Consider the following 12,498-nt stretch of genomic DNA (forward strand, 5'->3'; position numbering starts at 1 on the left):
ATCTTGGTGATAAAATCTGACAATCAGTGGAAATGTTATAAACAATATCAGCCTTGCAAATGGATTTGTTTGGTTACTAAATAAATATATTCCTGTTAATGAATGTATGAATTCTGTTTCTGATTACATTTATACTGTAGCTATGGCATATAACTGAAACACAATGTAACTAATTCTGGCCTTGTTTAGAGCACCTTTTCTGACAGTGTCCATTGTTTGATAAAAAAATGTAAACTATGCTTGTGATGTTCACAAGGTCAGAGCAAAACATATAATAAAGAAAAAAAAGAAGCTACACAACTATGTGCCTTAAAGTTTTCAGTACAGTATTTACATTTAATGAACAGGGTCCCTTGTGCTGGTGGCTGCTGTCTTAACTGAAATCTTATGTCCTCTGCCCCCACAGTGGTAATCTTCCAGTGGTGCATAGGTTAAAGTGAAATTCCAGTCAAATTCTAACTGAGCCTCAACCTACTGTATTCCCACCCCATTCTAATAGTGACCATACACTATACGAAAAGTCGGCCGAAATTTGGTCATTTGGACAGTTTGTTCGTTTTTCAGCCAGTTAATGGGCACAAATCAGTAATCGGTTGTGACGTTTTTGAGCCAAAAATACGAAGGAGAAGTTTGAAAACGAACGAATAAATTGAAAGGTTAATGTGCTTCTCTCCCAAACTGTTTGCACTAGGTACAGTATCTCAGAAAAGTAAGTACACCCCTCACATTTTTGTAAATATTTTATTATACCTTTTCATGTGACAACACTGAAGAAATTACACTTTGCTACAATGTGAAGTAGTGAGTGTACAGCTTGTATAACAGTGTACATTTGCTGTCCCCTCAAAATACCTCAACACATAGCCATTAATGTTTAAACCGCTGGCAATGTCCAAATTGGGCCCAAAGTGTCAATATTTTGTGTGGCCACCATTATTTTCCAGCACTGCCTTAACCCTCTTGGGCATGGAGTTCACCAGAGCTTCACAGGTTGCCACTGGAGTCCACTTCTCCATGATGACATCACAGAGCTGGTGTATGTTAGAGACCTTGCACTCCTCCACCTTCCATTTGAGGATGCCCCACAAATGCTTAATAGGGTTTAGGTCTGGAGACATGCTTGTGTACAGCTTGTTGAACAGTGTAAATGTGCTGTCCCCTCAAAATAACTCAACACACAGTCATTAATGTCTAAACCGCTGGCAACAAAAGTGAGTACACCCCTGGGTGAAAATGTCCAAATTGGGCCCAATTAACCATTTTCCCTCCCCATTGTCATGTGACTCATTAGTGTTACAAAGTCTCAGGTGGGAATGGGGAGCAGGTGTGTTAAATTTGGTGTTATCGCTCTCCCTCTCTCATACTGGTCACTGGAAGTTTAACATAGCACCTCATGGCAAAGAACTCTCTGAGGATCTGAAAAAGTAATTGTTGCTCTACATGAAGATGAGCTAGGCCAGTGGTCCTGAACTCCGGTCCTCAGGGCCCACTAACAGGCTAGATTTTAAGTATTACCTTGGGGAGATGCAGACTAGAGTACTGCAATCACTGAGCAGCAAATGATATCACCTGGGATGTATTTCAGTTATCTTGCAAACCTGGCCTGTTAGTGGGCCCTGTAGGCCAGGGTTGAGGACCACTGAGCTAGGCTATAAGAAGATTGGCAAGACCCTGAAACTGAGCTGCAGCACAGTGGCCAAGACCATACAGTGGTTTAATAAGACAGGTTCCACTGAGAACAGGCCTTAACATGGTCGAACAAAGAAGTTGAGTGCACGTCCTCAGTCTCATATCCAGAGGTTTTCTTTGGGAAATAGACGTATGAGTGCTGCCAGCATTGCTTCAGAGGTTGAAGGGGTGGGGGCAGGGGCGGACTGAGCGGTCGGTCACTTCGGACGTGGTCCGAGGGCCTGGCTGGCAAGGGGGCCCGCCGCCCAGTACAGAATTAACTCACCCGGTGATACGTAGTGGGAGGAGGGGAGGGGCACAGCGGCCGGCGCTGCTTCAGTGAGAGGAGGAATAATGTATACATTTGCATTATCCCACACAATTTTAATAAAAATATATTAATCATATATTTTTCATATATTTTTATTAAAATTGTGTGGGATAATGCAAATGTATGTACACATCATTCCTCACAGGAGAGACCATTGAGTGGAGCTGGATTTCACATAGAGGCCATATGTTACATGAACTAATCACAATCAAACAGAAACCGCCAGGGATCGAGGGATGAAGTAGGGATTGAAGAAGATGAAGAGGGCACTCGCAGGCATCCAGGAACTCGTCTGGGCCCCTCCACTCCTCCCACTACGTATCGCCGGGTGAGTTAATTCTGTACTGGGCGGCGGGCCCCCTTGCTAGCCGGGCCCTCAGACCACGTCCAAAGTGCCCGACAGCTCAGTCCGCCCCTGGCCATAGGCCCACAGCCTGCCAGCCAGCGAGTAAGCCTGCCAGTACCAGCCACAGGCCCACAGCCAGACAAGCCACAGCCTACCAGCCAGCCAGCAAGTCACAGCCTGCCAGCCACAGGCCCACAGCCAGCAAACCACAGGCCCACAGCCAGCAAGCCACAGCCTGCCAGCCAGCCAGCAAGCCACAGCCTGCCAGCCAGCAAACCACAGCCTGCCAGCCAGCAAGCCATAGGCCTACAGGCCCACAGCCAGCAAGCCATAGACCCACAGCCAGTAAGCCACAGCCAGCCAGCCAGCAAGCCACAGCCAGCCAGAAAGCCTGCCAGTGCCAGCCACAGGCCCACAACCTGCCAGCGGCAGCCAGCAAGACCACAGCCTGCCAACGGTAGCCAGCAAGACCACAGCCTGCCAGCGGTAGCCAGCAAGACCACAGCCTGCCAGCGGTAGGCAGCAAGACCACAGCCTGCCAGCCAGCAACTGTAATTAAGGTAAGAGGAGCCAACTTGGCCTAGGTATCAGAGAGCGATGTTGTGTTTTATTGTGGGTTTGGCTGGAGGTGGGGTGTGGATGGAGGCATGGCAAGGGTGTGTCTGGAGGTGGAACATGGGTGAGGCCTAGAAGGGGGCCTTAATTTATTTTGCCCAGGGGCCCTGAGGGTTCTCAGTCCGCCCCTGGGTGGGGGGTCAACCTGTCAGTGCTCAGACCATACGCCACACACTGCATCAAATTGGTCTGCATGGCTGTAGTCGTTTCAGGAGGAAGCCTCTTCTAAAGTTGATGCACAAACAAGCCCACAAACAATTTGCTGAAGACAAGCATGTCCTGTGATCTGATGAGACCAAGATAAACATATTTGGTTCAAATTGTGTCAAGTGTGTATGGTGGCAACCAGGTTAGGAGTACAAAGACAAGTGTGTCTTGCCTACAGTCAAGCATGGTGGAGGAAGTGTCATGGTTTGGGGCTGCATGAGTGTTGCCGGCACTGGGGAGCTACAGTTTGAGGGAACCATGAATGCCAACATGTACTGTGACATACTGAAGCAGAGCATGATCCCCTCCTTTCGGAGACTGGGCCACAGGGCAGTATTCCAACATGATAAGGACCCCAAACATAACTCAAAGATGACCACTGCCTTGCTAAAGAAGCTGAGGGTAAAGGTGATGGACTGGCCAAGCATGTCTCCAGATCTAAACCCTATTGGCCATCTGTGGGGCATCCTCAAACGGAAGGTGGAGATGTGCAAGGTCTCTAACATTCACCAGCACCAGAGCTTCTTGCCAAGGGCGCTGGAGACCCTAGGTACGCCTTTGCCGCCTATCAGTGCCCATCAGTGCCGCCTATCAGTGCTGCATATCAGTGCCACCTATCAGTGATCCTCAGTGCTGCATATCAGTGCCTCCTCATCAGTGCCATCCCATCAGTGCCGCCTCATCGGCCCACATCAGTGAAGGAGAAAAATTACGACGGACAGATCGAACACCTAACTGCCATTTTTTGTACCCATATGTCGATTCACGCAGCTGAGGCAGCCTGCCGCAGTATATCTGGCGATTGGCAAGTGGTTAATTACACATGTTCTGTGGCTGATTAAGGTGGTAATTAAACTCACTTAGTGACGGAGTCCATTCTGCTCAGCAGGGATCGATCCGCTGATCCCCGCTGAGCAGGCGGATGACAGCTCCGTCACCGCTCTGTGTGCAGAGACAGAGCTGTCAGATCCCGCTGTCCTCTATGGGGAGATTGGATGAGAATGGACCGCCTGTCTGTTCTCATCCGATCTGATCCAGACGGATGGAAAATAGGGTTTCCATCCATCCGGATTTCATGGACAGGATCGGATCAGATAGCAGTGGGTGTCAGGGGAGATGTCTCTGCTGACATCCGCCTCTCCATAGGGCTGCCTGGAGCATCTGATCCAATCCACCTGAAAAACTGACAGGTGGATCGTATCAGAAAGCCCGTGTGAAAGGGGCCTTATGTGCATTATATCAGCCTCAGAACCTGTGTCATTCATGTGTCCTGAATTAAAGGGATGAGGTGGCAACCTTAATGCCTCGTACACACGATCAGATAATCGGACGACTTATCGTTCGCATTTTGTTGCATGATACTAATATTGAATTCAACAATGCATATAAACGTAGGATTTTTTTCGTATAATTACGGAAAAGCTTCCTGGTTGCTTAGCTACATATCAGATAGTAAAAAACAAAAACAATGGCAGCCAGGCTTTTTCCGTGCTATTTTTTTAGTGTTTTTGATCATGCGCGGTTTTTGTCAATCGATTTTTTGCGGGCGCATACTGTACAGAATAAACGATTGTCGTTCGCTACACTATCGTACGACAGAAGTTTTCGTGTTTGTCCCTTCGGATTTTGTTGGATGAACTGTCGTGATCGGCTGTGGAAAGCTGTGTACTAACGATCAGATTATCGTGCGATCAAGTCGAAACCGATTATCTGAATGTGTGTACGAGGCATAAGTGTGCATAGAGCAGTGCACATGAGAAGGCAGAAACAGTGTTATATAGAGATCACAGCGCACAATAAGTAGTAGCTGCATATGGATTATTTTTGAAATAGGAAGATGTCATTTATTGTTACTTTAATTGATACATGAGGACGAACACAATGTATATATTTAGCAACAAATCAAATAAGTGAGAAACATTATTAGGGAGAGTCAGGAGCTGTGACTCTACCAAGAGCTGACAGCTGATGACACTCTCTATGTACACATGGCAGGAGCCGCACCACGTGACTCACTATCTGTCCCGCCCCTTCCCCCGGCCTGGATTGGGTGACGTGTAATTCATGCGTTAGCTTGAGTTGTGTGTCGCAGGCTGGTGACGTCGTTCCCGGTCACCTCTAGTCTGACTATCAGGGTAGAATGTACCGAGCTCTGAGTACCGGCACACAGCGGGGGGTGAGGAGGCCGGCTCATACGGGGGGAGGGGGTGTTGTATGTAGAATACAGTGTGATAGAAATGTAATGAGGGCATTGTTATGGTGGGTGGCTGTGTCCATAGAGGTCTGTGGCTTCTATGTCATAGAAGAGGTCAGCTGTTTGCCTTGTATTGCAGCAGCACATGTGTCTCAGTTTTCTTTTTAAATATATTGAATTGCACAATATAAAGGAAGAAAGAAACCATTGTGTGCATATTTAATGGCATTCTCTCTGTTTTCAGCCCTCTGCCCTGCGCAGGTTGCTCAGCACATTGGTGGTGGCAGAACATGACACGCAGCAGCTGACCCCCATCACCCTCAACGCCATATCCGCCGCCAAGAGACTCGGAGGGGAAGTGTCCTGCCTGCTAGCTGGAACCGACTGCACCAAGGTGATCCTCCTACTGCCACTGGATGGCCATGTCTGCATGCTTCTCATAGGTAGAGATGGGCTCAGGCGTGTTCAGATCATAGTCCCAATCCACCTGAGCAATCCCACCAGAAAAGCTGTCACTGCACACCACCAATCATAGCCAGCGAGGGATTTCCCAGCCCGCAGCTGCAAATACACACTCCTATTATTGGCGGAGTGCCCTGATGGCTTCCTGGGGGGATTGCTAAGGTGGGTTGGGACAATGATCTGAGCATGCCTGAGCCTATCCCTACTTATAGGTGTCTTCTTGTCATTTAGATCCCTCCAGACTGCACTTCTCCATTTTAGTATCTGCATAGTTCTGTTGTGGTGGAAGAGACCCTGTCACCAACTCAAAGTGGTTTAAGCCCCCGTTCACATCTGGGCGGATTGACATGTCAAATTGCTGGCCATGCCACTGTCCCAATCGGTGCGATACTAACTTTGCAGAGCCTCACTGATTTCCAAAAGTAGTTTCTGCATTACTTTTGGCGAATTTGGGGGCGATTTCAGTAGACATCTGTGCATGAACCCGCACAGAGGTCTTTCAAATTGCCCCCAAACTCAGCTGAACTCATACAATTACAAACCCGCGTTCAATGTGAACGAGGGCTTAAAGGCAAAAGGTTTTTTATCTTAATGCATTCTATACAAATAAAAAAAACCTGTGTGCAGCAGCCCCCTAATACTTTTCCATCTTGATCCAGTAATGTTGCATAAGAGACTCGGCTGTCCGGAACTCTTCCTCCTGATTGGCTGAGACACACAGCAGACGCCATAGGCTTTCGTTGCTGTCCATTAAAGTCAGTAAGCCAATAAGGAGAGAGAGGCCATGGCTCCATGTCTGAATGGACACACAGAGCAGTGACTTGGCTAGTTCGCCCCCATAGCAAGCTGCTTGCTGTGGGGGCATTAGGGGAGGGGTCAGGAGTGCCGGCAAGAGACCCGAGAAGAGAAGGATCTGGGCTGCTTTGTGCAAAACCACTGCACAGAGCAAGTAAGTATAACTTGTTTGTTATGGGGTTCAGGGTGTGAAACTTACTGTGCATCCCCACATTGTGGCTTGGCCAGTCATCTCCTAAAAACAAAATTAACAAAACCACCGTCCCTTCCAAAAAAGGAGTAGGTGGAAAAAACAAAATAATACCAGGGCGGAGGCAGACACTCGGACCACCTGGCATCGCAAACAAGAGAACTCACTGTCAGAGAGGAGGGGCGGGCAGGGGTAAGGGGAAACCGGTTAGAAAGCACTTACAAACATGGGCAAAGTACTGCATATTCCAATTCCTTGCAGTGAGGTGAAAAGTGCAGCTTTTGAAAAGCTATTTTTTATTGACTTGCAATGCATCTCTGAACTTGATGGGCAGTTGACACTCCAGAAAGTGTTTCTAGCACAGCCACCGTTACTCCTTTGTCATTGCACATCATAGTCCTCTCCTCTTCTGGGAGTGTCTAATTACTGTCAGTGTTGATCCAGCGCCTCATCCCCTCCCTACATAAACTTTCATGTACCTGCTGGGGGAGAAGTGAAGGGTAATGCAACAGAGTGTAGCTTTATTGACAGCTCTGAGTCTGAGAGTCTTCTGACATCCCATCTATGATGGTGAGACCCAGCAGTAGTCTTGGGTTCATTCACACTAGCCACTGTGTTACAAGGCAGCAGCTGGTGTTCGGTCCAGCAGGATTGCCGATGAACCAATCATGGTGCATTGCACAGCCACTTTTTTCAGTGCACATCACCAGCATGCACTCCACTGCAACACAGGAGTCAAGGCATTTTGTCTTGTCATGCGGTGGGACTGCACTGGAATAGTCGCTCAATGCAGTCCCACTGCATCTGGTGTGAGTGAACCCTTAAGTCTTTTTGGATGTTTACCCAAGGGACACTTTTAAAGGTAAATAACATGGTAGGATTATTGTTGAAATAAATGGTTTGGTGAAGGGGTCTCCTAAAGTGGAACTAAAGTCCATGATACTTATCTCTGCTTCAATGGTCCGATGTCCCTCACTAGTGTCGGCATCTTTTTTCCTCTGGGAGCCGGTGTGGGATGACATCAATGCCTGCACATGTGTAAGAGCCCAGTCATCCCAGCACACAAGGTATATGCTAAAATATAAACTAAGCTGAAGTCGTGCAGCTGAGTGTACATTTTAAAGAAGCCTGTGAGCCGGCAAGTAGATTTATTTTATTGTAGAAAAGACTTGTCTTCAAGCTCTTTTGCTTATTAAGAATATATAAACACTTTATAGTGTCCATAGTCAGGGCAGTTGGAAAAAAAAGCTGCCCCTGCAAAAATAACTTAAATACTCTCCTCTCCCAATAAATAAGTTGCTATGTATCTAAGTTCTTGTTTTCAGGGGCAACCTTGTTTAAAGTTTTACAGTCAGGGCTGTTCTAAAGAAATCTGAACTGTGACAAAATGGAAGTTGCTGTGACATGTTCCATTGGAGGCTGCCATTACAATTTAATTTGGAAAATGCTAGTGGCCTGGGTGATTCAGAAGAAGCAGGTACCACTCCAAGCCATACAAAAAGGTACTGTTTCTGATCTACAGTACATACTTCACTTATGACCCCAGAAATGTGACTCAATGATAACCCATTTGTATCACAAATATAACAGACCAGGATTAGAATTCCTTTTTTTTTTTTTTTTTTTTTTTGTATAAAGGAGTGACATTTACTATTGGCTGTGTCCAATGAGAATAAAATGACAATCACTTGGCTGAAAAAAAAAAATATCTTTGTGTCAATGTCGTGTGAACTGAGCCTATTGGATCAACATGTCCGCAAGGGAATTGACACTTTCATAAGGAGAGATTCGTAATGACATCCATCATGTTTTTTCAGCACTCCTGGGTATAGTGCATTTACCTGTACCCTGAAGAGTTCATATGGTGCCATCTCACCACACATCCCTATGGCTTCTTACTTGGCTGCCGCTGCAGAGAATCGGCATGGGGACTTTGAAATGCTAACTGATGAAGTTTAGAGTAACATCATCTTTAACCTTATTATTATATTTCTAGGTAGCAGAACAGTTATCAAAGGTTGAAGGAGTTTCCAAGCTCTTTGTAGCGCAGCATGAAGCCTATAAAGGTTTTCTACCAGGTAAGAATTTGATATTTTAAAGAGTGCAAATGCCACAAAATAATTGCACCTCTTTGTGCCCTTTTTATATTTTTCACTATTTAGTTTGCATTGAATCCTTGACATACATCTAATATTACTAGTGAAGGGGAAAAAAATAGAAAAAACAATCCATGGTGTAAATGCACATATAGACATGGGTATTTGTGCTTTAATTGTGAAGGTAGCTCTGTGCTATAGAGGTAATAAAGCACGCCTTTGCTCTAGCTGTGGACTGTTTTTGTGTAACATATAGTTCATACAGCTCTCAACACGGTTTAAGAGGGTCTCAGACTTTGGTGCAATATTTTTTTTCCTTTGTGTGAAGGAGATTTCTCTTCATTCCTGAATTGTAGATTCATTAGGAAAACAGAGGAAATCTTTTCAAAGAGGAAATCCCTTGGTATTCCTTAAGGCTTCTTTCACACAGTCTGCCTCCGTAGGCGGATCCGTGCTGCTCAGTGGGGGATCGATACACAGATCCCCGCTGAGCAGGAAGGGGACATCTCCCTCTCCGCTCTATGTGCGGAGAGGGAGGTGTCGGAGCTCCATGCATCTCTATAGGGGAATCGGATGAGGGCGGTCCGCCTGTTAGCCCTCATCCGATCCCATCCGATCCCCTGGACGGATGGAAAATAGGGTTTCCATCCGTCCGGATTTCCCGGACAGGATCGGATGCGGATGGCAGTGGGTGTCAACGGACATGTCTCCGCTGACCTCTGCTGCCCCATAGGGATGCATGGAGGATCCGATCAGATCCACCTAAAAAACTGACAGGCGGATCTAATCAGATCACTCGTGTGAAAGGACCCTAAAGGGCCTGCATAGAATGTTAAAGCTCTGTTAGAGAGATTTTTCGTCACCTGCACTCTTGTTGACGATGGTTTCGCCAGACAGAAAGTGAGGGAAAATCTCATTTGGGGACACTGATAGAAAATAAAATCTGACAAGGGTTCCAGACTGTCAAAAAAACTTTTATTTTTCAGTTTGTGTTGAGGTTTACCTTCATCCCTGTTTAGTTATTGGCAAGATAGGAAGTTGAGGCTGACCCTTCCCCTCCCTATCCAAAACTAAGAAAACAACATTTTTTTGGCTGGACATACACTTTAAATATGTACCTCTGTCTAAACCCTGCACTTGCTTTGACCGCCTGTGGCTCTGATTGGGCAGGAGGGGTGTTGGAAGATTTATTTGTTGTTTGGAACATGAAGAGATCTTGATTTGTTGTACTTGTCCTGTCAGTTAGCAGGTGGTGGAAATACTTGGTGCTTAGTTTTTACAGTGCTCAATTGATGAAGAAGGGTCAGAGGTAAATATTGTCTTAAAGGGCAAGTATAGTTGCTGCCAGCTAATAAATGTACAGATTTTTTTTAATTTAGTGACTAGAGGGAGAGTACATCAGGTTTGCAATTGGTCTTCCTCCTTTATCCATATGGTGTTTAACTTTTATCCCTACAGTGTTTTCTTTCTGAGCATGAACTGTTGCATTTTTTGCAATTCTGTAAGCTTTAAGTCCTTTCTATATTTATTTGTTGTGCTTTGATCACTAACCTATAGAATTGTTTCCTGAGCTTTTTTTCTTCACATGCTTATATATGATCCATTAATAAAACAACGTCTTTCTTGTTAGAGGAGCTGGCTCCCTTGATTTTGGAAGCACAGAAACAGTTTAAATTTACCCACATATGTGCTGGAGCATCAGCCTTTGGAAAGGTGAGTAAACTTCCGTTATGGCTGGACATATGGCTGGTTGTCATAGTGTTTTCATGTAGACTAAAGATGTTCATGTATGTATTGGTCAGTTCACTAAACCCAATTTAGACTTGAATTCAAATGTAGTGTATCCAGTACAATATTCATTAAAGTGGTTGTAAAGGTAGAAGGTTTTTTTTTTTTTTTTTATCTTAAAGTGATTGTAAAGACTCATTTAAAAAAAACAAAAAAAAACATACAAACATGTCATACTTACCTGCTCTTGGGTCCCTCTTTGGCTCTCCTTGCCCCTCCCTCCTGTTGAGTGCCCCCACAGCAAGCAGTTTGCTGTGGGGGCACCCGGGCCCAGTCACAGCTCCCTGTGTTCATTCTGACACAGAACCGCAATCCGGCCCCGCCACCTCTCTCTCCTGATTGCTTGAATGATTTTGATTGACAGCAGTGGGAGCCGATTGCGCCGCGCTGCTGTCTCAGCCAATGAAGAGGGGAGTCCCAGACAGCTTAGACACTCCTGGAACATCGCTGGATAAAGATGGGCTCAAGTAAGTATTAGGGGGGCTGAATGGGGCTGCTGCACAGTTTTTTTTTTTTTTTTTATCTTACTGCATAGAATGCAGTAAGATAAACCTGCCTTTACAATCCCTTTAATGCATTGTATGCATTAAGATAAAAAACATTCTGTGTGTAGCAGCCCCATCAGCCCCCTATACTTACCTGTGCCTCATCTCAACCAAGCGATGTGCACAAGTGCATCAGCCGTCCGGGACTCTCCCTCCTGATTGGCGGAGACACATCAGCGGTGCAATTGGCTCCCACTTAGGGCTGAAACAACTAATCGACTAAATCGATAATAATCGATAATGACAATCGTTGTCAACGATTGTCATTATCGATTAGTTGCTCCGTCGATTAGTTGTGCTGCATTCTTGACTTTCCCCGACTGTCAGCGAGCTCCATCTCCTCTGTGAAGCTGCAGTGTGCACTCACTGTCTCTCTCACAGCTCGGCACTTCCGTGACCTCCCCCCTCCCTCCCTCCTTTCCTCTGCCTTTCCTCTGCCTTTCCTCTGCCTTTCCTCTCCGCTTTCTTCCTGACGTCATTGAGGGAGTGAGTCATATCGAGGTGAGGGAGAAAAGAGGATAGAAGCAGCAAAATGTGAGTGCCGGTCTTAGTGTTACAGTGTCCTAGTCCATGCAATGCAGCCCGCCAAAAAAAAGAATAAAAGCTTATCCAGATAAAAGAGTTAATATTCCTTATAAAGTGCAATATTATAATAGCAAAATAAGTGATTAAAAACGTCCATATAGCACATATAGTGGGTCTTTCTATGCTTCCTATTTCATATCTATGGCTGACAGGGACGTTTTTATTCACTTATTTTTCTATTATAATATTGCACCTTATAAGGATTATTAACTCTTTTATCTAGATAAGCATTTATTATATTATTTACAGTATAAAAAAAAAAAAAAGTTTTGGTATAAGTGCCGGTTCACACTTGTGTGGTTTGCGAGATCGCATGTAATTCGGAGCGCACTGCTCCTAAATTACATGCGATCTGATGTGCGGATGCGAGTTCAGCCATACACTTTGTATGGCTGAATTCGCAGCGCATCCGCAGCAAACTCGCACAGGAGGCTTTTTTGGAGCCGCCTCAGAATCGGATCGCACAGTGGTTCACATTTGTGCGATCCGATTCTGTGCGAACTTGCAGATTGCACTGCAATATGCAATCGTAACTGGGGGTGTCAACTTTTAATTGACACCCCCTGCGTATCGCATATGGCAGTGTGAACTGCCAGATGTGCGGATGCGATGGCCTTAGGCTTGGTTCACATATGCAGATGCGAATATGCAGCGTGTTTCCGCATCCGCACCCCTG

General features: G+C 45.7%; 1 protein-coding gene across 1 annotated transcript in view; it reads left to right on the forward strand.

Moving 5' to 3' along the window:
- The first annotated feature begins 5,200 nt into the window (after nucleotides 1-5,200).
- The window catches only part of ETFA (electron transfer flavoprotein subunit alpha), a 77,479-nt gene continuing 70,181 nt past the window's right edge, over nucleotides 5,201-12,498 (forward strand). The window contains exons 1-4 of the mRNA XM_082252848.1: nucleotides 5,201-5,343; nucleotides 5,606-5,755; nucleotides 8,805-8,886; nucleotides 10,535-10,617. Coding sequence (XP_082108974.1) covers nucleotides 5,308-5,343; nucleotides 5,606-5,755; nucleotides 8,805-8,886; nucleotides 10,535-10,617 — 351 coding nt within the window. The 5' untranslated portion in view covers nucleotides 5,201-5,307. The remainder of the gene's footprint in view (nucleotides 5,344-5,605; nucleotides 5,756-8,804; nucleotides 8,887-10,534; nucleotides 10,618-12,498) is intronic.

Source organism: Pelophylax lessonae, assembly GCF_965119305.1.
Source record: "Pelophylax lessonae genome assembly, chromosome: 4".
Taxonomy (NCBI): domain Eukaryota; kingdom Metazoa; phylum Chordata; class Amphibia; order Anura; family Ranidae; genus Pelophylax; species Pelophylax lessonae.